We start from the raw sequence: 26,873 nt of genomic DNA, 5'->3' as shown, positions 1-26,873 counted from the left end.
CCGATTTGTAGCTGCCTAGCTGGGCTGATATTTTGTCTCAGCAAGCTCCCGGCTGGAGGCGCCGAGAGCCTCCTTAAATCCAACGATCTCCCTCTTTCTCTCAGCTCACCCACCCGGCGCAAACACAACTCGCCTTCGATCGATGAGGTCGGAACAGAATCAGCGACAACAGTCCCGACGACATATGGCCTAAGCCTTTCAAGCGGCCAATTGGAGAGAGTCTGATCAGTCGACAGTGCTGCGACTATGTCGTCAAACAGCACTGACAGCAGTGGGGTTGGAGGTGGCGGAAAAGACGACGACCTCGAGCTGATCGTGGCCGTTGTCGCGTTGGTCATCTCCGTCCTCGCGTTCATCATTGCCATTTTCCAAGCGCTGCAGCAGTATTATGCGTCAGCTACGGGGTATTCATCATGCACACCAAAGGTCATGGGAGATTGGGCGCAATTCACGCGGCGCATCTTCAAATGGTACGAATTCCGCTTCGAGGTCGAGTTCGAGACCCCTGTCATCTTCGTCGCGCCGCCGACAAACCCGAGGGGACCGTTGGGAGAGCACAAACACAAGGAAATTACCTACATGGTTGGAACACCGGACAGCTACAAGAAGACATACACTTGGGACCAAGACCAGTATAACCAGATCGACAAGAGCTTGCGGGCTGGTGACACCCGACAGGCTATCCATACTGCCGACAACGAACTCGCCAACTGGTTGGGGCTCTTGATGGCAATTCAGCGCATGGAGAAGGAGTCGCGAACATGGCAGGACAACGAGTATTTCGGCCATACCCCACAATGGCAAGAACAGACGCAGTGCCATCCCAATCCGACCAGCACATTCGTCCCGTACACCCTCACCGTCGGCATGCAGAGAAAGAAGAAGTCGTGGGATAGCATGCCCGACAACATGAAGAAGCCATACGCCACCACGACCATCTCGCATCTTGTGGAGATGGCGGCCATGCTGGGAATCTACTGGAAAGAATTCAATAGAAACGAGGACCGCTACCGTGCTCAAGGAAACGGCTTCATGATCACTGGGTACGACGTGGATGACTTGGGAGTCGTCTTTACCTTCCAGAAGACGGGACCGACTTGGTTCCATGAGAACCGCGTTGTCCCCCACAACAGCGTCAAGGAGCTCTGCTTTGGTTACTGCCCAACGATATTCCGCCAGCAGAATAGCAGCAATCACAAATACACAGACGAACCCAAGGACATTGGTACATTGCAACTAGGAAGCATGTCAGCCATTGCGGAGACTCTTGTTGTGCTCGGCTGCAATACCAACACCGTCAAGTATTTCCGAAAGCCGACGTCTGACACGCGACACACCCACCTCTTTCCAAGTAAGCCACGTTGAAGATACTGTCGAGACACTGTCCCTAGATACTAACGTGCCCTAGTTGCATTTGAGCTTCTCGGCATGACCGGTGTCGCCCTCCAAATCCCGGGCACCGCCTTTCGAATGCTCCCCAACCCAACGATTTGGCATTGGGATAGAAAGTCATTCTCACTGCGCACGTTCCTGGGCGATTTTGTCCACGGTATGAAAGAAGCCTCTTCTAGTGACGCGATGTTCAGTGAAGAAGTCGGATCATACGTCGCCACCATTCACAAGGAAGCTGCCAAGATTGAAGACAAGTTTCAAGAGCTTGAGGCGCGCGACGGACCGGAGGCAATCCTGAGGCGCACTCAGAATGTCGAAGAAAGAATCTTCTCCAACGACCTTGTCATGTCTCTTCACTCCGCTATCGCCAAGTGCGACGAGTTTCTCAAGAACCAAGAACGCATTACGTTGGTTCAGAACGTTGTACGCGTCCACTTCCAGGAGGTATTGCGTATCTTGAACGACAGGGATGGGGAATACAAAACTGTTGTTGTAACTCCAGCCAGCAGGAGCGCCAAGGATATGGTTCAAGAGTTGGTTGTGCCTGGGGCCTCGCCCATGCCAAAGACACAGGAGGAGACCGCGGAGAGTCGGAAGGAGATTTCCCTTCTTCAGAAGCTGGACTCAGCCTCTTCGAGCGAGAGACACTCGGTCTTGGTCGAGATCTATCTCCTTTCAGTCCGAAGGAGGGTCATTGAAGTAGTCTGCCGTCATTTGAAGCACGAACAGGCTCGAAGGGGACGAGGTGCGAGATCAATCGCCTCTGAAGCTTCCTTGGAGCCCCTCTCAAAAGATCAAGGGCAGCAGATCAGCGATATCTGGTGCATGTTGGTGTTTCGCATGGTGTGCTGGCTGCTTTTGCATGATTTCCATGGTAAGGATATCCAAGTTGAGAAGAGCGATGTGTTTGGTAGCCGGATGCCGGTCTACATCACTTAGGCCCTAAATAGGGTTGACTGACGATGTAATGTAATGATAGTTGACGAATGTAATGAGGATCAAACCAATCGGGGAGATGAAACACACTATGTCGAGATTTCAGCGGGTTCTGATACCCTGTGATCATTGAACATCTACTTGAATTTCATTTGATTTCTATAAGTCTCGTACACTTATCCCTCCTCGCACCTGATATCATGTCTCATCATTTACTCATTGCTTTCCGTTGGCGCCATTCTCACGGCCACCCAGTTGAGAACGGACGCTCGGCAAGATGTAGCGACCATAGTCAATGGCATCGTTGAGATTGTCGTAGCCACGGATGGAGATCAACTCAGCGCCGAGGTCGACATAGTCAAGAATAGAGTCGACCACAGTTTTGTGTGAGCCGACAAGCGCCGTCGAAGCGCCACGTGCGTTGGTAGCCGTGACCGTGGGGTACCACAGAGCACGATCTTGCACTTCACCACGCTTGGCAATATCAAGCAGACGCTGCGAGCCAACGTTTTGAGGCTGCCCAGCACTGGCGTCTTGGCCGTTCTTGCCCTGTCCCGCGGCAATGTTGCCCTTCAGAGCATCCAGCGTGCGGTGAGCCTTGTCCCAGGCGAGATCGTCTGTCTCAGCAACGATAGGACGGAAGGTGACCCAGATACGGGGACGGTCCTTGCGGCCAGCCTTCTCCGCTTCGCCGTAGATGCGGTCGATCTGCTCCTTTGTCTCCTTGAGAGGCTCGCCCCAAAGACCAAAGATGTCTGCCAAGGAACCGCCAATGCGGTACGCCTCATCTGAAGAGCCGCCGACGGAGACTGGGATGGTGCCGTTGGTAGGACGGACCTTGTTGGTGAAGTTCTTGAATGTGTAGTACTTGCTCTCCCAGTCAAAGGGCTTATCAGACTCCCACGCGCGGCGGAGAATCTTGATGTAGTCCTCGAGACGACCGTAGCGCTCGTCCTTGGAGAGGAAGTCACCCTCCTTGGCTTGCTCCGCATCACTACCTCCAGCGATGAAGTGCACCACGACGCGACCTTTGCTAAGCTGATCGAGAGTTGCCAGAGCCTTGGCAGCGACAGTGGGGTAGAGGGTGTTTGGTCTCAGGGCGATGATAACGCTGACATTCTTTGTGACGGCAGCAATAGTCGCACCAATAGTGAAAGGGTCAAATGAGTCAGAACCGTAGGGAACGAGGGTGTAGTTGAATCCGTAGTCATCCAATGACCTGGCATAGCGGACCAGGAACTCGGGATCAACGCCCGCGCCAGAGATCGGGTTGATCTCTGTCGAGGCGTTGGGGAAAGTTACGCTGATGAATTCGGTAGGCATCTTGTGTGTGAAGGGTTGTGTCGGACTACTGCATAAGATTCTTCAAAACACTAGTGTTGAAGATGATGTGCACCGTGGTCTATATACATCCGTCGTTGGATATGACGACAACTGCACAGGAATCACGCCTTACACCCATTGCCGATTTCGGCAAGGCGGTTCTCCAGTGGGATGTCACCTCAACTCCATGTCAGTCCAGACTGAGTGATTATCTAGGCAGCATGGCGATGATCAATTTTCTGGTCCAATTTGTTGATGAGAGCTTTTGGTAGAAGTTGTCGCTGGCGTTGTCGGGCTTGTTGCGACCGGTGACCAAAGCTTCGGCGATGCATGCGGAGCCCGCTCGGTGAAGGCCCGGATCTCGCCGGAAGCCCGCCGGAACATACAACCACACACCGACGACTTCTGAAACTACCAACAGCAGCACATCAAGTTCGGCTCTACCCCGCTTCATGGTCGCACGCAATCCGCAGGGTCCGTTTCCACCCACCCACACTTAGCATCTCTAATCCACAGACGCTTAGCCAACAATCGAAGCCCTTTGAATGATCGGGAGGCGCAGGAACGTCCGACTCGGCGTTAATCGTGCCACTGACTTACAAATCAACTTATCCGAGATTGTTCTGGAACTCATGATTCGCCGACTGTTGAGGCCGACACAAGATGCTAGCTAAACCCCGCAAAGCACGTCAACGCTTGACTGTAACAAGAAGAGTAGTCTCAACAGTCATCCTAAAGCAGTAGTCAGACGATGATTCTGTGGAGCACTCTATCGCTCCGAAACGAGTTTTCCTATAAGCCCCTTCCCGTCATACATAATACTGGGACCAACCGCGTCCTACAGCATGTAGTTTGGCCAACGTCCCGCAACAGCCAGTGAAAGACGCGTGCAGTCTTGATGCAGGCTTTCGACCGAAAGGCACATACGCTGACTTGGACTTTCAAAGGTAACTTTCTTGGCCTTGGAGAAGGCAAGAGCGCAGAGATATCAACTTGATCTTTCTGTTTAGTTGCAAGGCAAAATTTTCATGGTACCTGAACCTAAGCCTTAAGGGCACAAATAGTCTTCACTTGTCTTGTCTTGGGGCCGTTCGAGGCTCTTTCAAGTTGACCGCCCAGTGAGCTTATTTTATGTACAACTCGGGGCCAATGGAATGAAAACAGTGAAACGAAATGAAGCAAAGCTGGATTGAGCATACGTGCCTTCATGCAAGAATACCTCGTCCTAAGCATTCAACTTCAGTGGGAAGCTCTCCCAATCCAATTTACCCCTTGCCCCGAATTTGGTGTTCAACTCTGCGTAACGATCCAGCTTCTGTCCATATGGGCCGATATTATTCTTTGGGTCCATCTTCTCCCCAGAGTCCTCGGCTCGTATTTTCCAAAGGCTGCGGAGGACTAAATCCAACCCTCCCGCCCTGTAATCCAAGAGCACATCAGGTGATGTGCCCGGCCATTTGCCGGGTTTGTCAGCCCGGACTATAGTCTTCGATAGGTTTGTAGGATCACGCTCAACCGTCCATCCCGTTTTCCAAGGGACTTGATACTCCCAGAGCCGCTCCTCCACGATATTGAAATCCTCATAACCAGTAGTTATCAACTTCAAAGATTGCAGCATTGATTTGCTTCTAGAAGCAGCAGCCCCTGAGATGACACCGAAAATGGACCGCGCCAGCTTCTCGTCAACTGCCATGTTGACGAGAAAGTCTTCAACCAGTTCTTTCTTGTATGGACTGTACACGCTTTCTCGATCATCCATATCGGACTGATTGCAGATACTCATCCCATGGTAATTCAATAACTGATGGACCGTATCAGCAAGTTCCCTGTCCTCTTCCTCAGCGTTGCAAAACGGAGGTAACCAGCTGAAAATATCGGGATATTCTTCCTCAATCTTCTCGTAAAGATCTAGCTCCCTGAGCATAGAACTTGTGATGTACGGCATCGTCACATTGAGAAAGATCTGAAGACTCCGTAGGTTGGAAAACCTTCCTAGAGCTCTGTAAGTAGCAACCTCTCCCGCATCACCCTTGGTGCGAGCAATCTTTAGACCCAAATGCTCAATGAGTGGGCTTAGTCTGGAAATCTCCTCCACATCGCCGATAGTGAGTGGTTCAGCAGTCCCCTTCGTGAGATCTAGTGTCCGGAGCGTGTGACCCAATCCTGCTGGAAACTCGTAGAAACGGCTTTCGCCCGTGATTCGTAGCGTGGACAGCTGCGATGAAAGTCCACCAACGAACTGTTGCACTGCCATGCGAAGAGCTTCTTCGGTTTGTTCCAGATCTGCAGGTTCTCCCGGATCGCGATACTTCTTCGTGACCCTAAGATCAAGGCACTCCAGAGACCGAAAGTCGGAGGATGACAGAAGTTGGAACCCTTCTAAGGTTGGACAGTGAGAAAGGTAGAGGTTCCGTAACTGAGCAAAGTCCACGCATGTACTCCACGACTCGAGCGCGCCGCGGCTCACTAACGGAGTGAGTGGATCAAACATGATTTTCAGGCGCAAAGACTCCAAAGATGCCGCGGTGTTCTTCCCTTCGCCCTCATGAAGATGTCGAAAAGAATCCCAGGAAATAGCCTCGTAGCGTTGCCATCGGTGCATAAGCATGCTGATCTCCTTTAGATTGGGCGAGAGCCTGGTTAAGTGACCCATGACCGACGCATTGGCTGTATGTTTCCATCCTCGACGTGGACAATCGAAACCCACTTCGGCCTCCACGTACCAGCATCGTACGCCATATAAACAAGGAGACTTAGCCAGTTCCAGGTCAGGTCCATCAAGGGATCTGTTGGGACCCTCCAACGCACTGTGTAGACGAAAGTTGCGAATCCATAGCCTGCAGAGATATGCCTTTTCGTGTAGAGCTTCGAGCAAGCAGCGGGGAAACGGAGATGAGCAACCGAATTGTAAGTCCTGCAACGCTGACAGCTTACGCACCAGAGCGGCCAAGGGAGCCCAGAAATGATCATCATCAAGCTCATTGCGGTGAAACTCAGGAAGGCCGTGATGGCCACGATAACCATAGCCGTCTGGAAGTCCTTCGTCACCCTCAAAAGAACGGGGGTCATCATACGACAAGTACCCTTCGAAGCCGCATCCATCTTTGTGCCTTTCAAAATCGCTCAAGGTGGGCTGCTGCCAGATGTTGCGATACTGGCGGTGACCAGGCTCGTGCACAAAGTCAAGTTCTCGTGTGTCATCCAAAACAAGGCGACGCACTGACGTAAAGGTTCCATCGCGAAGAAGGGCCTCGGAGCACAATCGAACGTCGCTGTGGAATGTCTCTTCTTGAATTTTCAGCCTGTTTTTGTAGAGCTCCGACTTCCACGTGTCGTGGACCTTCTCAATTCGGAACTTAATAGTTTCAACAAGGAAACCCTTCGCCACGCCGTGACACGTCTTGCTGGCCAAGGCGAAGGCGACTAGGCTTGCAAAGTAGTTCTCATCATGAAGATAGCTGCAAATATTATCCAAGCACTCGACCGGGAGAGCTTGCAGGCCAGCGCGTTGCTGGGCCGTCTCTTTGGGTGTCGACCTGTTTGGTAGTGGGCGAGTGAAGTACTGGTCAAGAGTCGTTTGGGACCTCGCCCTCTTGACCTGGGGGCGTGAGGTCTGGGCATCGCCTTCCCCGAGAGGGTCCGATCGTTTCATGGCGTGAGGAGAGGGAGACGATGAGGAGAGGACGGCTAACCTGAGTGTTGACAACGAACAATTGTGAATTATCGACGAAACATTTTCTTGCTGCTCCACTACTCCGGGGTTCCATTGCACTAAGTTTTAGGGGTAATTATCCACCCCAGTTCTGATCCATGGGAATTTGTGCAACTACATGTAGTCGGCAGGTGCAAGACCATGCTTATCATTTGCTATGTTCGTGAAAGTCAAAAGCGCAAGCGAGTCCTTTTCAACTATGTTTAATACTCCAAGGCGTGAAAATCATGATGTAGGTAACGTTGTGATGAATATTGTAGTTGTCCTGAAAAGACCGCGGATAGCGGACTTGTTTCCCGCGCTTAAGCGACCGGACCCGGAGAGTTAAGTGCCGACTCAGCGACGTGGCCGTTCTCGGCGGTACCATATGCACAAAGAAACCCCTCGTGGTTAAAGGTGAGCAGGCGCACCGGCTAAGTCTCGCATATCAGGCGCACGCATCATTTTGTCGACAGGAAGATACTACAAGCTATCGGGACTAATCCCCCCACTTACTCTCAATTAGCCCCTTCGACGATAACAGACCCGCGGGAAAGTCACGTAAGGTATTTAAGTACTGCAGCCAGAGAGCAATTGAACTAAGTTCCTCAGAGTATTGCGAAAGAAACCGCAAACGCAGTTGCAATGGACTTTGGACTGGAAAACCACCGCACTTTTATTGGCAAGAAGGTCTCAGACCTGCCATCACCATCATTGGTCCTCAGTCTCCCGGTCATCAAGAGAAATGTGGAGAAGCTGGATCAAGATGTCGAGAAGGCCGGAGTTGCTTTTAGACCTCACGTGAAGACACTCAAAGTAAGTTTCGGACGAATTCAATGATGAATTGAAACCTGACGATTCCAGACCACCGAAGTTACGCGGTTGATGTTGGGAAACGGCAAGTTCAACAAGACAGTCGCATCGACACTATCAGAAATCAGGGGTCTGCTACCGCTGGCAAAAGAGGGAATTTTGGAGGAGGTGCTCTATGGACTCCCCGTCAGCTCGGGCGTCATCCCCCTTCTAAGCGAATACAGGAAATCTGTCAAGATCCTCCTCATGGTCGACCACGATAAGCAAATCGATCTGTTAGAGGAATTCGCAAAGAAGACCGCTGACGCACCGGCACCGTGGGACATTTTCATCAAGCTTGACGTCGGCAGTAAGCGCGCAGGCGTTCCTCTCAGCAGTGAACGTCTTCAGAAACTCATTCAAAGAGCGAATGAGTCTTCGGTTGTGTCACTTTATGGTTTCTACTGCCATGCCGGCCACTCGTATGGATGCAAGACGCAGGAGGAGGCGGCGGGTGTTTTGGCTGATGAGGTCAACGGAGTCATCAGCGCGGCGAAGTTGATCGTAGGCGAACAGAAACTGACTCTGTCCGTGGGTGCCACACCAACGGCGCATGTTGTCGGTACTCTCCAGACCGCCATCCCTTCTAACGTGACTCTGGAGTTGCATGCTGGTGAGCCCCTTGCCATGTTTCCCAAGCGGGAAATAGCTACTGACATTCAACAATAGGAAACTTCCCTACGAATGACCTCCAGCAAGTTGCCACCGGTCTGGTGTCAATTGAGGACCAGGCCGTCAGGATCACAGCAGAGGTCTGCAGCGTGTATCCGGAGCGCAACGAGGCCCTCATTAACGCTGGCACGGTCGCTCTCTCCAAAGAGGCGGGTGCGTTCCCTGGGTTCGGCAACCCAGTGGGGAAGCCTGGTTGGGCTATCGTACGCATGTCTCAGGAGCATGGCATCATCGGCGAGGTCCAGGCCCCCGGGTCCAAGAACGCTGAGCCGGAGCGCCGGGACATAGAGGCCAACTTCGAAATTGGCGAGAAGTTGACGCTTTATGTCCAGCACTCTTGCATTACGGCCGCGGCGTTCCACGTTTACTACGTGGTTGATGAGAATGATGTTGTTCAGGATACCTGGGTACCCTGGAAGGGTTGGTAGACGATCAAAACTGGTTTCCGGAATATAGAATAATAGCAGACGCCATGTTCAACTATCCACGTTGCAAAGATGAGACGTTCAAGCAAAGTTCTTTTGTCTAATGGTATCTATCCTGCGTTGACTCCGAGTCCAAATGCCTTAACCCAACATTGCTTCCCAACGCCCTTCACAACCCCATTCAAGCAAACGAAATCCATATTTGGTGCTCATTCATCACGCGACAAACACTCCACGGCCCGGACCTCATAGGCGCAGCATCCTCTTCATCCCAAATATGCTGAAGTAATACAGATGTTTGCCGGATGTTTCCTAGACCAATCGACGCAAAGGTATGCCCCAGTCTTTCCCTCAAAAATGTTCTTTGCCCCTCATCGACTACGCAAGACCCAATGACAGCAATTGGCCAACAGAGACTAGTGTTTACCCTCACAGTTGGATCTAGCTGCGCCAGATGTGATAACGCCTCCGCCAGCGCCGTTTGGGTAGCCACAGCCATGATCCCATTCTCATCCCCAGACAGAGGGTGAAGGGCCGTGTAGAGATAGAGCGTCACAGCTTTGTGGTACACGTACCCAGCCAGCGCGACGTCTGGGCTGACCGCCGGATTCGGGGTCCACGCCTGTACCTGGCTTTGTAGTTGGGCGAAGAGCATGAATTCATCTGCCGAAGGGCGCCAGCCTGGGGTGCTGGAACGGGTTTGTACTCGGCGGGCGAGGTCAAATATTGGGGGAATCAGAAGGATTAGGTTCAGCCAGGTGCCACACAGGTTGCCGACATAGGATTCCGCTACGAGCTCAGTCGCCAAGAGGGCCATGTCGTTGTCCAGGAAGTATTGGTCACTGATCCGCGCGTCTATCGAGATCATGCTGAGCGTTGCTGTGTATACGTAGTATTCGACGAGAAACTGTCTCATGGACTTTGGGAGGGAGATGAGGAGGGGGAGTGAGGGTACGATGAGCGACTTCGCTGCGATGAGATGGTCGTAGGTCGTGCCGTTGATATCGCCTTTAGCTGTCTATTCCGGCTATCAGAAACCATCCGGACTCGATGAAACATGTCATGATAGCAAAGGGAGAGCAGCTGGGAGGTACTTACCTCGATGAAACATAGAATCAGGGCAGCTATGCCTAGTAATAATGTCTGTTCCCTGGATTGCTCGCCCATGAACTTGGAGAGGTTCTGCTGGAATAATCGCAGTGACCGATCATAGTATGTGTTGGCGACACTGTCGAAATCATTCAGAGACTTTGCGGCCCGATGAACCGCGCTCTGTGCTAGAAGAAGCTGCAAGACGAGGTCGCTCTTAAAAGCCATTGGTATCAACTGCTCGCTGAAGGGATTCTGCACCGTGGAACCGTTGGCCATACTGATTGTCGTAGCAGCAAGGTAATGGCTCAGCAGCTCCATTGAGAAGCTATCATTAGTCCCAGGTAGGAATGACAACGTCCTTGGAACTTGCGTCACTGGACTCGCCGCAGCTCTCACCGGCGAAGTCGTCACCAGGCTCGTCGGAACCTCCGGGGTTTCTTCATCTTGACGACTACTCCCAGGGACGGCTGGAGTAGGGAAGGAGAGGAAATCTAGTGATGCCAAGAAGTCGAGGGGGTTCTCTGGTGATGGCTGCGGATCATTCGGGCTGGCTGCTGACGCTCGCGTTGGTGGCCGTGGACTCGATCCCGTCGACGCGCCGCTTGGTGACTCTGACGATTGAGATGGCGATGTGTTCTGACCCATTGGCGAAGAGTGTGAGGGTTGATTGCTTTGGCGAGGCGGAGACTCCTGCATGCTGGGAGACGCCTCTGACTGGGCAGAAGCGCCGGCAGATTCGCCGCTCTCTTGCCGCGCGGTCTCCGATGCGCCGGCCGGCTTCGGCGGGGCGGTCTTGGGGGCTGCAGACGGGGGCCATTTGCACTCGAGCCGGTTGCGTTCGCAGCCGCGGCACCGCGGCTTCGTCTCATCGCACTTCTTCTTGCGGCCGCGGCACGTCAGACATCCCGTGCGGACGCGGAAGATGGGCCCAGCGAGGGTACGGCGGGGTTTTGAAGAGTTCATGGGATCGGATCAGCATCGGGCAGGGCGCGCGTCGCGGCGCCCAGGCTCTGTGTTTGAGATCAGAAAGGTTCGATGGAAGTCTGGGCCTGATAGCGAGATGACCCAGAGTATGTGATGAGTTGATGTGTTGAGGCGATATCCAGCTCCCCAATTGGCGACATGAAGTTGAACGAGGAGCTGTTTTGCATGGGCCTGATAAGGAAAGATTGCGGGGGTCGTTGGAGCGCGGTCCGTCGCATTCACGAAGACCCGCTGGCCCGCTTTTGGGCCGGAGCCATCGCGGTAAAGGTTCGGATTGGTCGGAACGATGCCACGCTACCCCAACAGGGACATCCCGACGAGAGATCAGGGGGGATGACTTGTGTTGCATTGGAGGTTTGGAACCACGAAAAGGAGACTTGGCCCAGGCGAGACTCACGCCAAGGTTGAAGTGCGGAGAGATGTGCTTCCCCCAGTTGATCCACCTGTTGATGGTGTTGTGGATATGGGGAAGCAGTTGGCGCGCCTTTCTGTCTGTTGTGAGTTGTAACTTGTGAGGCAGAAATTCTAGCTGAGTGGGCGATATTCACCACTCCGTTGGCCGAGTGAAATACGACTTGGGTAGTACGCGGTAGAGTGATTTGTTATGACGTCCATAGTCTGAATATCGCTGTCCATCCCTCGTCTCTGCGCGTTTCGGCAAGGCAACCAAGGCAAGAGAGATGCCCCTTAGCTATCCTCTTCATAAGAAATACATCGGATAAGGGGTTTAATTTCGGGACTGAATCGATCCCCTGAATGACAAATAATTGATACGCAGAGGCTAGAATTCATCACTTGAGACGGTTAAGTTCGGTGATTTGAAGATGACTGGCTTATTGTCTCACCCATCACCATGCCTAAGACATAACCATACCCGAGCGACGAGACTGGGCAGATCCAAAGCATTTCATTTAGTTCCACAGCGCCAATGTTTTACTATTAGCAGGCAGCTAAGTGGCCGACTTCAATCAGAGCCAGCTTTTGAGTCGTAGAAACTAGAAAGCAAAGCCGTTTGCTAGCATCGCTTTCAACGGCACGAATCCGCTGAGCTTAGCTCAAGTTCTCGTTGATACAACTACCAGCTTACAAAGGCCAATGGCTACCTCCAAAATCAAGAGGTCTCCGTCGGCGTTTATACGACCATGTTTGCCAAGTATGACGCCATGGAAGACATTACCTACGAGCACATCCTTGCGGCATTCAAAGTTTGCGTGGACAAGATATTGACAGCGACCACCGATAGCACGGTCCGAACACACATCACGGGACACTCTCTTGGCGGGGCCTATTCCTCCTTCTGCTACGCTCAGATTCTCGTCGATGACGGCAAGCTCACCCAGGAGAAAATACAAACGGGTGACGAATACACCTTCGGATGCCCCCGCGTTGTGAGCAACGATTGGGCAGCTATGAACCAAGACCGCGTGTCAAAGAAAGAAGGTCAATCTTGGCGTATAGTGAACGACGAGGACCTCGTTCCGCAAGTACCTCCAACTACGGTGAAGCCGATCAGCTGAGCTTTCGCCATATTGATAACGGCTTGAGAATTTCCAGTCATCAGAGTCCCCAGCCTATCCCCAGTGAGATAGGAGGCCCGACCCCACCCGTTCATCAGCTCAAAAGCTAGGAAGAGATCCTCAAGGCTGTCTATCAATGAACGTACCATCGTGGGTATTCCTGACGCACAGAGATGTATGATGAGTCTGCTGACACACGTTAGTAGTACTGAACTTCTACTACAACGCACTCAGTTACGCCACTAAGCATATATAATAAAGTTGAGCGTTTTAATACTGTAGTGTAAGATGAATTCTAAGGTCTAGTGTTATAGTTAGCTATCTAACAGTAGGGTCTGCTAATAGAAGCTAGGGATTAACACGTTCTAACAGTATACTAAGTTATAGTCTAGGTCGTAGGTCGTAAGCTATAGTAGATTAAGTCTTTAGAAGCTAAAGTAATTAGTCTTAGACTTAATAAGTAATTCGCAATAAAAGTAAGCTAAAAGTATCTATAAAAATAAATATAAAGTTAATTACTAAAAAGCTATAAAAATTTAACTATAAACTAAGCTTAAGTTATACTATATATAAGTTTTTTCTTAAATAGTTTAGTTATCTATAAGTACTATTCTCTTTATCACTATAAGCACTTATTCTAAAGTAAAATAAATACTTATTCTAATATTTACTAAGTACTTATTATAGATCTCTTATTTATATTTATTCTTTATTATTATATAATTTATACTATAGTTCTTCTATTTCTAAGTAAATCCTTATTATTCTTATAATCCTATAGTATAAATATCCTATCTTAGCTACTTAATAACTTAATAGGTCTTATAGCTGCTATCCTTATTTATAGGTTATAATATTAAGTCTCCTCTCTAAAGGTTTTATCCTTAAAACTTAATATAAGTAGGTTATTAGTCTTAAGTTAGGGATCTATTAATTATACTTCCTAATTTACTTATAATACTAATATTATATTAGGTTATATTTAAAAATTAAAATCTTTTAGTACTTTAACTTATTATTATTTATTCTAAACTCTTTGTTTTACTAATAAAGGTATTAAAAACGAAATACCTTATTTGAATTATTATTTATATAGCGTGTGATATTTATTTCTTCTAAATTCTAATATCTATAGAACTTATTATTATCTAAGTATTCCTTATAATACTTTAGAGGATATAATTTATACCTATAGGTTCCCCTTTTTAGTTATATTATATAGTTTCTTTTATTAACTATAGTAAGTAATATATTATTTAGTAATAGAGTTTAATTATCTAAATAAAGCTGAGGTAGCTAAAGAGGTAAAATTTTATAAGAGGGCTGCTATCTTATAGTAAAAAGCTGAGGCTTATTAAAAGGTTTAGTTAGAACTAAATAAATTGCTAGCTAAACTAAAGTAATTATAAGAGTAGAAATAAATAGTGTTTAAGAAAGGTAAAATAGCTATTACTAAGTCTCTAGTAGATATATTAAACTCTATATTAGAGGTATAGTTAATAAGTATTTAGAATACTTTAAATATAAATACTTTATTTAACTAAGATCTAATTATTTTAAACTTCTTATTAAGGGGATCTTAATTATATTCTAATATCCTTAAGTAAATAAATAGTTTCCCTTATTATAATTTATCTACTTTAGTAGGTAGTTTAATAAAGTAGTATAAGTATTTAATTTGCTTATATCTTATATTTTTCTAAGTTAATATAATAAGTGTTAATATAGCTTCTTATTCTTAATATTATTATTAGTAAATAGTAAGTTCTTCTATTATATTAGTAATATTTTTAGCTAGCTCCTATATATTATCTTTATATCTATATCTTTTCTATTTAATGAGGTATTAGTAACCTTTTAGTTCTTTAAAGTAGTTAATAATTTGTTTGATTTTATATTCTAGCTTATTACCTTTTATAATAATAAGGTTATTTATCTAAGATCCTTATAGTATTAGTTTAAGTAGTGAAATATAAAATATAGAGTAGTACTTTATAATTTCTAGGAGTTTAAGTTTATAGTTAACTAGTGAAATTTTTTAGAGGATTTTAAAAGGTCTAAGTTTTTTGAAGTTTAATTTATCATTTAGTTATTTTATTTTAATATTTTGCTATATAAGGTAGGTGCTATCTCCCTCTTTTAAAGTTAATCCCTTAATCTTTTGTTTATTACTAAATTTAGTTATTTATTATTAGATAAATTTAAGTTCTTTTTATGCGTTATCTTAGATTTCTTTAATTTAGTTAGCTATAGTAATAGCTTTAATTACTGTAGATATACCTAATTATAGTTCTCTATATATAGTTAGTTTAAATCTATAGTTAAGGTAGAAGGGGGATTCCTTAGTGCTTTCTCTTATTATACTATTATAAGTAAATTAAGCTATTAGTAGTAGTAATACCTAATTATCTTAGTTATAGTTAATATAGGTATAGAAATATATTTTGAGGATTTAGTTAATTCTTTCTATTTATTTATTAGTTTATAGGTGAAATATAGTAGATATCTTTTAGTTAATACTAAGTTATATAGTAAGTAATTTCTAAAACTTAGAGGTAAAGATCTTATCTCTATCTAATATAATTTCCTTAAGTATGCTATAGTTAGCAATAATATATTTAAGTATTATATACCTAAATTCTTTAGCGTTACTTACTTCTTTATATAGGATAAAGTAGGTATATTTTATAAGTCTATTTATAATAATAAGAACGTTATTATAGTATACTCTTATAAGGGGTTCTTAAGACTTTAGTAGTTTAATAATAAAGTTAAGTGATATAGATTACTAAGTAGTTTATAGTATTAGTAAAGGTTATAGTATACTATAAGGTTAATATTAAGTAGGTTTACTTTTAAGGTATACCTTATAATCCTTAATTACTTTTACTATATGTTCTCTAATAACCTTCTCTCTATACTATTATTATAATCTTTTTTATGTTTTTATGATTCCTTAGTAATTATATATAGGGTAAGTATAGAACTCTATAATTACTTTGTCATCTAGTTTGCTAAGTAGGCTAGTATTAGATTATCTAGCTATTATTAAGAGTTTAGTTATTAGCTTTAGGTCTTTATTATTATTATTTTTAAGGATTACTTAGGTTTCTTTAGGTATTAAGATATTATAGTCTAGTTGTTAACTAAGAGCGTTAGCTCTGCTATTTTTAGATCTTTTTTAGTAGATAATTTAGAAGTTAAATTTAAATAAGAATTTTAACTATTAGACTTATTATTTATTTAGCATTTTTAAGGTAGTAAAGTGTGATAAGTTCTTATAGTCTAAGTATATAAGTACTTTATAGATAGTTCCTAAAAGTTTTAGTCTCTATTTTTTAAAAGCTTTAATAATTACTATAAGTTCTTTATTATAAATAGGGTAGTTAAGTTCTAGTCTGTAGAGCTTATAAGAAAAGAAGGTATAAAAGTATAATTATCCTTCTAAGTCTTATTATAAGAGTTATACTCTAAAAGTATAGTTTGAGGTATCTAATTCTATTTTAAACTGTTTTATAAGATCTAAGATAATTAGGATAAGTTTATTAGTAATATAGTCCTTAATTTCCTAAAATATAGTTTATTATAGTTTATTCTATATAAAAGGTATATCTTTTTAGCTAAAGTTAGTGAGAGCTATATTAATCTTATTATAGTTTTTAATAAACTTATAGTAGAAGTTAATAAAACCTAGAAATCTTTAGACTTCTTTAAGGTTATTAAGTACTAACTATTCCTTAATAGCTTTAACCTTATCTTCTAATATATAGACTTTTCTAGAGGTGATAGTAAATCTAAGGTATTCTACCTTTTATATGTGAAATTTACTTTTCTTAAGTTTAACTAGGAGTTTAGCTTCTTAAAGTGTTTATAAAACGTAGTATATATCTTCTTTATATTTCTTAAGTATAAGGGAGAAGATGAGGATATTATCTAGGTAAACTACTATATAAATATTAATATATTTATATAAGACTTAGTTAATTATATTCTAAAAAGTTATAGGGGTGTTAGTAAGACTAAAAAGTATAATAAGGTACTTAAAGTGTCCTTTTTATGTTCTAAAAGCAGTTTTCTATTCTTCTCCTTTCTTTATTCTAATTAGGTTATAAGCTTCTTTAAGGTTAAGAGCTATAAACTAATTAGCTTTATAAAAAAGTTATCTTATTTTATTAATAAGGGGTAATAAGTAGTAATTTTTAATTATTATTTCGTTAAGTATATAGTAATTAATATATAGTTATAGTTTTCTATTTTTCTTTAATATAAATAGGATTAAGCTTCCTATTAGTAATATTAAGGGTCTAATATACCCTTTTTTAAGGTTTTTATTAAGGTATTTATTTGGCCTCTAGCCAGCTACTGTGACTTTTACCTGGAACCTATACTGCAACAACCTCTAACTTCACCCTTCAGCTAACAGCCTACTAGTTATATAATCCTTTAGCCCTATTTCCCCTATACACGCTTAAGTACGCTATCGTCATATCAGACAATCTTATCACCTTCAATATCACTTCAACAACAACTTCATAACTTTAACTAAGTTTAATTACTATAGAAGCAGACTTTCTCTAGCCTTCTAACCTATCTACTAACCCTCACGCACACCCTCTATCCAGTCTACATTCATCAGCAACGCCCACAATTTAGCCTAGTTAACTTACTAGCTACACTGCCCTACTAAGGACGTTATTAAAGTAGGCGTAAATGCTAGGATTAGTAGCAAACGTATCCATATTATTAAGCGAGAGGCTTTACTGAAGTAGGTAGGTAGCCTCTGCGCTATTACTGCTAAGGTTAGCCTCTAAGACCTTAAGGTAGGACCTAGCTATAGCTATTTAGTCCCTAAGGCTCTATATATTAAAGGGTATTATCTTACTAATTACTATAAGCTTAGCCCTATAGTTAGTATTAATCTTAGTGTCTTAAGGTATGCTTTAGGCAAAGCCTTGTAGTATAAGATCCTATAGATTAGGTAGAATAGAATATATTGTGAAGGTATAGGAATCTAGGTGGTTTACTTAGTGAGGAATAGGCTTAAGGCTTAGCGTGAGCAGCATCTTAAGTATATAGCTAAGACAAGCTTTTCTGTAGCTAAAGACCTTGTGAAGCTATCTCTGGTATGTGTCTCGCTCGCAGCGTGAGTCACGCAAGCGAGGCTGTTAACCTTGCTAGCAACGAAGCCATCGTCAATGAGGCTAACAGCCACAATAGTATGTACGTCTGGCCCAGATGCTTTCGCTTGTATACGGGCGAGTTGGGGTCGGCGCGGGCAGTTATTCCGGACCCTTAGGTACGTATACTGCGAAGCTACTGGACTGGGCACTAACTGAGGTGCTTTTACTGCTTTTTCCCCTACTGTGAAAACCCCTACTAGGTAGGCTTAAAACTTCCTCAATATTAAGGTATTTATTTAGGGCTTTTATTTCTATTTAGTTTAGTTTATAGATTTTATTAAATTATAGTTTTTTTCCTTCTTTAAGAGGAATTTTATAGTTAAAACTAATATACTTAAGCAGTTTAGTTTCTAGTTTAGCTATAAAGAGTTTCTTATAAACTTTATACTCTTCTAAGATAGATAGAAGTAGATTATCCTTTTAATTAAGATCTGCTATTATTAATAGTAGTAATATAGCTTCTTTTGCTTTAAAGTAGTAGAGGTATTATTTTGCTGCTCTATAGTTAGTAAATCTATTTAAGGCTTAGTATCTATAATACTACTTAGTAATTAGATTATTATTATCCTAATAGAGTTAGCTTATTTTTTAATCTATCTATAAGTTATTCTTCTTAAGCTATAATATTCCTAATATAATATTATATATATTAAGTTTAGTAATATTAAATTAGAGTTATTTATTTTAATCTAAGTAACTTATCTTAAGGGGTATAGTCTTATTATTAATAGTACTTCCTTTATATTAGACTTATTCTCTTTCTATATTACTTAGCTAGTATAGGTGTTTCTTCTTTTACTATAATAGTTATAATCTATTTACTGCTTAAGGTAATATAAAATTTATCTTAGCTTTACTATTAATAAGCGTAATAGTTATAGTATTATTAATAATAACTATTAACTATAGGTATACTTTTTAGTCTAAAGATACTAGATATATAGACTTTATTATTAGTACCTATCTTAGTCTTTTATTAGTAAGTAAGTTTAGTTTTTTAACTACTTTAGTTATCTTAGATAGGTAATATATTTTCCTTCTTATTATACCTTTATAAGGTGATTTTCCTAAAATTAAAGTCTTAAGGAACTTAATCCTTCTTATAGGAGTTAATAGGCCTTAGCCTTCTATGTTATATATATAAGGTATTTATCTTTTCAGTATTCTTTCTATTTTATAGTATTATTATATTAGTATCTTATAAGGTATTATAAGCTTAATTAGAAGGTAGTAATTCCTCTATTAAAAGTTATTATATTCTATCTAATTATAGTATGCGTAGTATATATATTTTTAATAAGGTTATTATTATACTTTTAGAAGTAGAACTAATAGTTATATTTATCCCCTAAGTGTTCTTTATACTTATTAAATATATACTATAGCTAGAAGAGGTTCTTATAACTATATTAGAGGTAAAGTATTAAGTAGTCTTCTATATATATTTATAGTATATAGTCCTTATTACGTTATATAGCTAATACTCTATAGAAATATTATCTCTATTAGTCTAATAGTATATTAATATTCTTATAGGTTAAAATTTACTTAATCTTATCCTTATTATAGGTTTTTTCTTTTAATTTTATATTTTTTAGGATTAATTTATTATAATATTTTACGTTCTAATTAGCTATATTAGTAGGGGAATCAGAGTTATAAAGAATCCTATCTAAGTTAAAATTAGATTTTAGTTTACTAAAGTTCTAACTATTAGTTAGGCTGTATAGCTGCTATTCTTCTAATAAGTTATATTAGTATTTAAGTTCTTTATTAGATTCTTTTCTAATTTATTCTTTAAGTTCTTAGTTAATTTGTTTAATCTTAGTAGGGTTTCTGCGTGCGTTTTAGTATTATTTGAGATATATAGTTAGGGTATTAATTTATTAGTGCTAAATATAATTATTTAGTTCTTATTAAGCTTATTATAACTATAGCGTTTAGGCTACTTTAAGGCGTAAGATTTATTATTTATTATTATCTATAATTTATTACCTTATTTTATGCTAATAGATTTAGTTTATTTCTTATTAAACTTAAGCTTCTAAGGCTTAAACTATTTATTATATCTACTTATTATAACTTATAAAGTTTAGGTTAATTATCTTAAGTTATTAGATATAAAGTATTTTATCTAGTTATTTAGTAGTTTTCCTAGCTAGCTTATTATTAGATCAGAAGGCTATTACTAAGGTTTTAGTTTTAACTTTAGGGATAATTATATTATAACTAGTTTATCTATAGTCTAAGTTACTAAGCTAATATCTTAAGGCTTCCTTATCGCTATAGTAGGTAAAATACTTATTATTATAGTATTTAGTCTATAATAGGAATATATAAGGTATCTTAGTTATTATACTAACCTACTTAGTTTACTTAAGTACTAGCTATTATTATTCTTTCTTAGAGGCTATATATTTATATATAAGATATCCTTTTTAGTTATAGTTAAAGTATTACTTATCCTTTTTCTAATTATTATTTCTTCTAATACTATTTTTCTAGTTATTAGTCTTTTAGGCTACACTAAGATCTATAAGTTTATTATACTAACTATAAGATATACTTTATTAGGTATTATTCTAGTTATTATAAGGTTTATTATCATTCTATTAGTAATTAATAAACTTCTATTAAGGTTACTATTAATATTTATATTTAAAGTTTAGTCCTTATTATCTTTCACCTTTCTCTTTATAGCGTTTAAAAAGTTAATTATTAATCTTAATAGTAAGGTTAGTATATTAAAAGAAGTCCTTAAGGTAGTTAATCTTAATAATCTTATCCTTAACTTTATCCTTAAATTCTTAATAGAATATAAAGATCTTAGTTTCTTTAGTAAAGTTAAGTTAGATACTAAGTTATCTAAATATAGTAATATACTCTTTAGTAGATTTAGTTTATTATAGTTATATTAGTTCCCTTTCTACTTATTATTTCTTATTAGGATCTTAGAAGAGAGAGTATAAGGTATCTTTAAATCTTTTAAAACTACTATAGATATTATAGGTTTCTATAAAGCACTTATTTAGTATTTTATATTTAAGGAATTCCTCTTAGATAGGTTTAAACTATTTAAGGGCTCTTCTATATAAATAGGTAGCTATATAAACTACTTTCTCAGTTTAGTTAGTAAAATCTCTATAATAAAAGTTTTAATAGTTCTTAACTTAAATTAAAAATCTTTTAAAAGTTTTAGGGGTTCTATTATAAGTAATAAGTATACTAAGCTTAAGTTTCTATTATCCCCCTATAAGTATAGTAATAATATTAGTAGTAGCTTAGAAGGTTTAATTTTTACCCTCTAGTTTAGCTACTTACTAAATAACTTATTAGAAGGCTTCCTAAAGCTTATTAATAGCTTAAGCGCTTTTATTAAATATACTTTATATCTACTTAATATTACTATTAGCTTTATCTAACTATTATTTAAGTTCTTTATTATTATTATCTTCCTCTAAGTTTTCTTTTATTTTATAATTACTAAGTTCTTAAGCTAGGTTATAGGTTACTTATTTAGTAGAGGAGCTTAAAGTAAGTAACTTAGTAGAAATATAAAAAAATATCTTATTTATATTATTTAATAGGTATTAATAGTTAACTTACTAAATAAGAGTAATTAAAGTGTTATAGTTAGCTATCTAATAATAAGGTCTACTAATAGAAGCTAGGGATTAATATATTCTAATAATATACTAAGTTATAGTTTAAATTATAAGTTATAAGTTATAATAGATTAAGTCTTTAGAAACTAAAGTAATTAGTTTTAAACTTAATAAGTAATTTATAGTAAAAGTAAGCTAAAAGTATTTATAAAGATAAATATAAAGTTAATTACTAAAGAGCTATAGAAGTCTAATTATAAACTAAGCTTAAATTATACTATATATAAATCCTTTCCTAAATAGTTTAGTTATCTATAAGTACTATTCTCCTTATTACTATAAGTACTTATTCTAAAGTAAAATAAGTACTTATTTTAATATTTACTAAGTACTTATTATAGATCCTTTATCTATACTTATTCTTTACTATTATATAACTTATACTATAGTTCTTCTATTTCTAAGTAAGTCCTTATTATTCCTATGATCCTGTAGTATAAATATCCTATCCTAGCTACCTAATAACTTGGTGGGTCCTGCAGCTGCTATCCTTGTTTACAGGTCGTAACATCTAGCGCTACTCTGGGACCGTTAAGTCCCACGTAGTAGTCAAAGTTGTAGGGTGCTATTGGACTGCCCTTTCATTTCACACCATGTTTACTTAAAATATGAGATATTTGCAAAGCTTTTGTCACATTTGAAGCTTGTGGGGACAGTCAAAATCTAAATTGATGTCTAATTTTAACATCGTGCTGGTTCAGACCCCTGTTCGCGGCAAGGGCTGAGTTTTGATCACACGCTACATCTGCAGTCAGCTCTAGTGTTTACTCAACCTTGTCTGAGGTCCTTGGTGATTCGCGGAAACAGGCTCCCTTGTGGACACAATGCAACGAAAGAATTAGGCTTACTTCTGCCTAAGAAACTTCGCTACAGCGGCACAGCAATTTGCTGACGCACCATAAGAAGAGAACAGTAGTGAGAGATCTTGATCATAGTTGCTCACTCATGATTTCACTATTTTCACGCGTTATGAGGTGAATGTGCGACTCGCAGTTCAACATGCATTCATCTTGGTTCGAGTATCCTATCACAAGGCCGTATCCCTTTCGATGGTTCACACCCGCGGCCATCGGTGGTGGGCTCGTCTTGGCAGTGGTGTTCTCCCTAGTCAATTTCAGCTCCAACGGCTTTTACCTCAAGACCATATACACCGAAAGCCTTAACGAAACCGAAGCATCATTCCATTCGAGGTACTATTTGATATCTCAAAGGGCGTATTCCTCCGACTAATTACAAACTACTGTTACAGATGGTTTCAGAAACGGCCTTTCAACTGGCAGAACGATATGAACGCTGAATGTCAGCCTCACTTGCTGACGGTTGGGAGCTCTTTCTTCACTTCTAATCTCGGATTTAACTACAAAGTCAAAAGCATCAAGCCTCGGCAGACCGATACCGAGCGCGTGATGGACCATCTCGCAAATATACCTGCCATCGGCTACAGGAATACGACTCTCGAAGACTGTCATCTCGATACACTCAAGATCAATCTCATCAAAAGCGATAACGCTCAGCCGCCTTCATGGTGGCTATCATGGGGGCGTTCGACAGTAGCAGCCAGCCTTCGCTGTGTTGTGATTTCCGACTCTGGTCTTGTAGATGTCACCATCGACGCTGAATATTCGGGCGAAAGTGACGTTATCTACGACTACGTACTCGATGATGATTACGAAACCCGTTCCAGCGTGTGGTGGGGGAGTCGGCTTTCGAACGCCTACTTTGGTGGCGTTTTGACTGCGACCTCTCAAGTCGTTGTTGGGCATGATCAATACCTCACCTCTGCTCAGCTCTCCTTTACTGCAAATAGAACGATCAAGGAGTTGGTTATATCGGGAACACATGAGTCTCGAATTTGCTAACTTGCCCACAGTATTCGCTCAAATAGCTTCTTCGACCTTCAGTGGTGGCTGGCCTTTTCCAAGGCCCAAATTTTGCATAGCGGGATGCAAGATCTGGGGGACACTGGCTACGACTCAGACGTAAGTCCGACTCAGGGACTTTTTCTCAGACTGCCTAAAAGAGGAAGGCCTAATAATAAGTTAGTTTTTCGTTGCGGCACCTTTTGCAGAAGGTCTGCATTACGGGAGAATCATGCACTCCCTGTTTGCCATGGATCTTGGCAACTGCAACGCCTCAAACATTCTCCTAGATGAGGACGGGCTTCAGTATGCGATCATGGCCCCAGACAACAAATTTCGAAGAGAGGGAGGCCTTCTCAACGACTCAGCAACCATTGGCGGCTTGAACCCAAGTCGTTTCAATGAAATCCCAGCCCCGGGTGCAATACTTGGCCGCGGCGGCGATATCGGTCTTACTCCATTGAATGAGACATATGCGAAGTTCCGGTCAAGAACAGGTCCTCTGTTATGCAAGGATGCCACTATCATGGCCGAGTACCTTTGTTCGGTGCCTCAGCAAAAAAGTCCCGGAGTGATGTTCTTGGCCATTTTGTTGGCTGATCTGGTATTCCTTCAAGCAGCCTGGAAACTGTTCCAACTGGCGGCTGGGTCCGCAGCAACGCGCGGAAACGCGGATGCAATGGTTTGCAGAGGCTGTTTGACTACACGGCTGGGTGACACTAGCATAGAAATGGTTCCATTGAGGAGCGAGGCAGGGGAACCCGATGCGAAATCTTCTCTAAAATCTAGATCTCCGTATACAAGGCTGAGTGAGCCATACCTTTCTGCAGACCAAATAGGTAGATGAATGTTACAATTGGTACTTGGCCTAGGCAACCCTCTCTCAGCTCCTCTTCCAATCAGCCCTATTATCCCCATCAGGCTACTTCGATGTACCGTCGAAACTCCCTGTGATGGTCAGTCTCATCCCACAGCTTCAGAAAGAGGTCTCACCAATCAGTGACTGCTTCCCTCCACATACGCAGCTCATGTTCTCTCGTAGCAGCAAAGAAATCCACAAAATCATCTCCAAGGATCTCTCTGGCCAAACTATCACGTGCCTTGAATCTGTGTGTTGCCTCAAGGAGGGAGTCAGGAAGCAACTCTGGCTTTGTGTCTTTTCGTTGGATCTTCGCGGGCGGGATGGGTATGTCCAGCTTCTTCATAAAACCTCGCCAGCCCGCAGCCACGATCGCTGTCAGAGCGTAGTGAGGATGCAGATCGGCTCCTGGGATGCGCACTTCAAATCTTGTCGCCGCTGGTTTGCATACCGGAGGCGCAATTAGGCGCACACTGGCAAGGCGGTCTTCCAGGCCCCAGCTGACATCTACAGGGGCCCAATAGTTCTCCACCAAGCGCTTGTAAGAGTTGATCGACGGTGCTAAAAGTGGCATGATATCTGGCATAGCTACGAGGATCCCGGCGAGGAAATATCGACCAACGTCAGATAGATGTGCGATGTCTGGCCATGCGGCTGTTTGATCAGGGGGACCCGACCGAGCCAAGATGTTCTTTCCGTCTAGATTAGTAAGAGACACATGGATATGCCCAGAGTTGCCAGGTAGGCCTTGGGTCGGCTTGGCGAGAAAGCAAGGCGTCACGCCGTGTTCCATTCCGAGCGATTTGGTGATCAGTCTGCTGGTATTAGTCGCAAGTTCGACAGCCTCAACATAAGCTTGACTCACTTGAAAATAGAAACTTTGTCTGCCATCTCGTCGATTGGGCTGACCTTTAGAGCCTGAGAGCGCGGATTACAGTCAACACAACATTCAAGAGCTGAACTTATTCACCAAATGATACGGAGCGACTTACAGCCTCGTAGACGCCGGGACCGCTCTCCGTGTGCCAGCCTTCTAAGCCGCAGTTTGCTCTTTTGTTGAAATCGAATATGTCATGGAAGTACTTCTTCGAGGCTATCGGCCGTGATGTGCTATAGCCAAACATGCCGCCTGTAAGAGGACGCAAGGCCGAAGGTGTGTTTTTCTCCAAGAACATGGACAGGTTTTGTCTATCCTGTGGCGATCTATATCCGTCTTCTGACGGTGTCTGAAAGTTCATGAACTCGAGCTCCACTTCTCAACGTCAGTTCTTTGGCTGCCGCCCTACTGTAGAAAAGCGTAAGGTCAATGGAACGTGCGATGAGTTACGTACCTCCGGCAAGGGCTTTGCACTCTGCTTCTGCTAACTTATCACAAAGTTGACGAATCATGCTACGTGGGCAAGCGAAGACCGGTTTGCCACCCACAGCAAAGCTTAAAAGGAAGAAAGGGATATTGTCCTCTGTGGGGAGTCTCCGGAAGGATGACAGGTCGGGGTAAGCAACAAAATCGGCAAATCCGTCTTCGCTTGTTGCGATCTTCGTCTCTGTCGTGAATAAAACATCGTGGATATCCCATGCAAAGATGGCAGAACTCATGCCGAATCCGCTGGAAATAGTGGACAAGAACTTCTCCTTGTCCATGATCTTGCCTCGAAGGATACCGTCGGCATCAACTCCTGCGACCCTGGCCTTTTCATCGTTTGCTAAAATAGCCTCGATGTTGTCCACGGTTGCGATAGTGCTGGCGTGTGTATCGCTTCGGAGGGTGCATAATGTGGCTTGTGACTGTTGGTCCATTGCTGTTGATGGGAGGTATATGGCGTGCAGAGGATGATGTCAAGGTGCAGTTGGAGATCAAGGGGGTGTTCTTGACTCTTTTCAGTTGTCAAGGAGTAGAAAGGGGCCGGTACAAAGTCTTCCTTCTGATCGAGCTCTCATGGATGTCGCCTGCTCTATGGATCCAGACTTGCCGCCCAGTAACATTGGCTTGCAGACTGGAAGTTGTTGAAGTGATCGTTTCACCCGGCCGGCTATGATCCGACCCCGAAGCCCCGATGTCCGTTATGTGCGGGGGACTTGATGCAGGGCGATCGGGCGGCGCGGTCCGAGACCGCGATAGCGCGGTTTCCCATAGTGCCATCGCGCTCATCACTCCATCATTGCTGAGCAGCACCATGTTTGGAGAGCGGTGAGATTGTGGTGACCCGTGAATACTGTCGGCCTTAGCGATGAACCTCCGTGACCGAGTCGGAGACGGCAAACCTTGGCCCGATCGGGGCTCATGATACCGACAACATTCTCTTATCGCGGCAACGGTCTGAAGATGTCCCTACAGCTCGGTAACCACCGGTTCAGCCGATTTCACTCGCCCTCAATGATATGGCGAGGCTATGCGTGCCGATAAGCTTTAAATCAGGACTTACAGG

General features: G+C 42.4%; 8 protein-coding genes across 8 annotated transcripts; 4 read left to right on the top strand and 4 right to left on the bottom strand.

Moving 5' to 3' along the window:
- Positions 1-246: 246 nt before the first annotated feature.
- On the top strand, positions 247-2,331 carry CGCS363_v003373 (uncharacterized protein; the record flags this gene model as incomplete). The annotated part of the gene is made up of 2 exons (XM_036635222.1): positions 247-1,351; positions 1,409-2,331. 2 exons carry the CDS (start codon positions 247-249, stop codon positions 2,329-2,331), a joined length of 2,028 nt encoding a protein of 675 aa, XP_036499652.1.
- A 213-nt stretch (positions 2,332-2,544) lies between these two features.
- Positions 2,545-3,651, bottom strand: ssuD (Alkanesulfonate monooxygenase; the record flags this gene model as incomplete). The annotated part of the gene is made up of 1 exon (XM_036635221.1): positions 2,545-3,651. One exon carries the CDS (start codon positions 3,649-3,651, stop codon positions 2,545-2,547), a length of 1,107 nt encoding a protein of 368 aa, XP_036499653.1.
- Positions 3,652-4,876: 1,225 nt separating this feature from the next.
- On the bottom strand, positions 4,877-7,303 carry CGCS363_v003371 (uncharacterized protein; the record flags this gene model as incomplete). Its single annotated transcript, XM_036635220.1, has 3 exons — positions 4,877-6,318; positions 6,375-6,488; positions 6,586-7,303. 3 exons carry the CDS (start codon positions 7,301-7,303, stop codon positions 4,877-4,879), a joined length of 2,274 nt encoding a protein of 757 aa, XP_036499650.1.
- Positions 7,304-7,987: 684 nt separating this feature from the next.
- On the top strand, positions 7,988-9,294 carry CGCS363_v003370 (D-serine dehydratase; the record flags this gene model as incomplete). The annotated part of the gene is made up of 3 exons (XM_036635219.1): positions 7,988-8,158; positions 8,207-8,807; positions 8,864-9,294. The coding sequence occupies 3 exons, from the start codon at positions 7,988-7,990 to the stop codon at positions 9,292-9,294; spliced, it is 1,203 nt and encodes a 400-aa protein (XP_036499651.1).
- Positions 9,295-9,642: 348 nt separating this feature from the next.
- Positions 9,643-11,346, bottom strand: CZF1 (Zinc finger protein 1; the record flags this gene model as incomplete). The annotated part of the gene is made up of 3 exons (XM_036635218.1): positions 9,643-9,669; positions 9,725-10,309; positions 10,390-11,346. The coding sequence occupies 3 exons, from the start codon at positions 11,344-11,346 to the stop codon at positions 9,643-9,645; spliced, it is 1,569 nt and encodes a 522-aa protein (XP_036500694.1).
- An 11,382-nt stretch (positions 11,347-22,728) lies between these two features.
- CGCS363_v003368 (uncharacterized protein) lies at positions 22,729-23,761 on the top strand (the record flags this gene model as incomplete). Its single annotated transcript, XM_036635217.1, has 4 exons — positions 22,729-22,919; positions 22,979-23,548; positions 23,600-23,708; positions 23,756-23,761. The coding sequence occupies 4 exons, from the start codon at positions 22,729-22,731 to the stop codon at positions 23,759-23,761; spliced, it is 876 nt and encodes a 291-aa protein (XP_036500693.1).
- Positions 23,762-23,820: 59 nt separating this feature from the next.
- On the top strand, positions 23,821-24,435 carry CGCS363_v003367 (uncharacterized protein; the record flags this gene model as incomplete). Its single annotated transcript, XM_036635216.1, has 1 exon — positions 23,821-24,435. The coding sequence occupies one exon, from the start codon at positions 23,821-23,823 to the stop codon at positions 24,433-24,435; it is 615 nt and encodes a 204-aa protein (XP_036500700.1).
- A 75-nt stretch (positions 24,436-24,510) lies between these two features.
- glnA2-1 (Type-1 glutamine synthetase 2) lies at positions 24,511-26,244 on the bottom strand (the record flags this gene model as incomplete). Its single annotated transcript, XM_036635215.1, has 5 exons — positions 24,511-24,536; positions 24,610-25,262; positions 25,313-25,365; positions 25,440-25,699; positions 25,779-26,244. 5 exons carry the CDS (start codon positions 26,242-26,244, stop codon positions 24,511-24,513), a joined length of 1,458 nt encoding a protein of 485 aa, XP_036500699.1.
- Positions 26,245-26,873: the final 629 nt, after the last annotated feature.

The sequence above is a fragment of the Colletotrichum siamense genome (assembly GCF_013390195.1).
Source record: "Colletotrichum siamense strain Cg363 chromosome Unknown KSG_Cg363_contig02, whole genome shotgun sequence".
NCBI classification, from domain to species: domain Eukaryota; kingdom Fungi; phylum Ascomycota; class Sordariomycetes; order Glomerellales; family Glomerellaceae; genus Colletotrichum; species Colletotrichum siamense.
The sequence above is the reverse complement of the archived record's forward strand: the minus strand, read 5'-3'. Positions and strand labels throughout refer to the sequence as shown.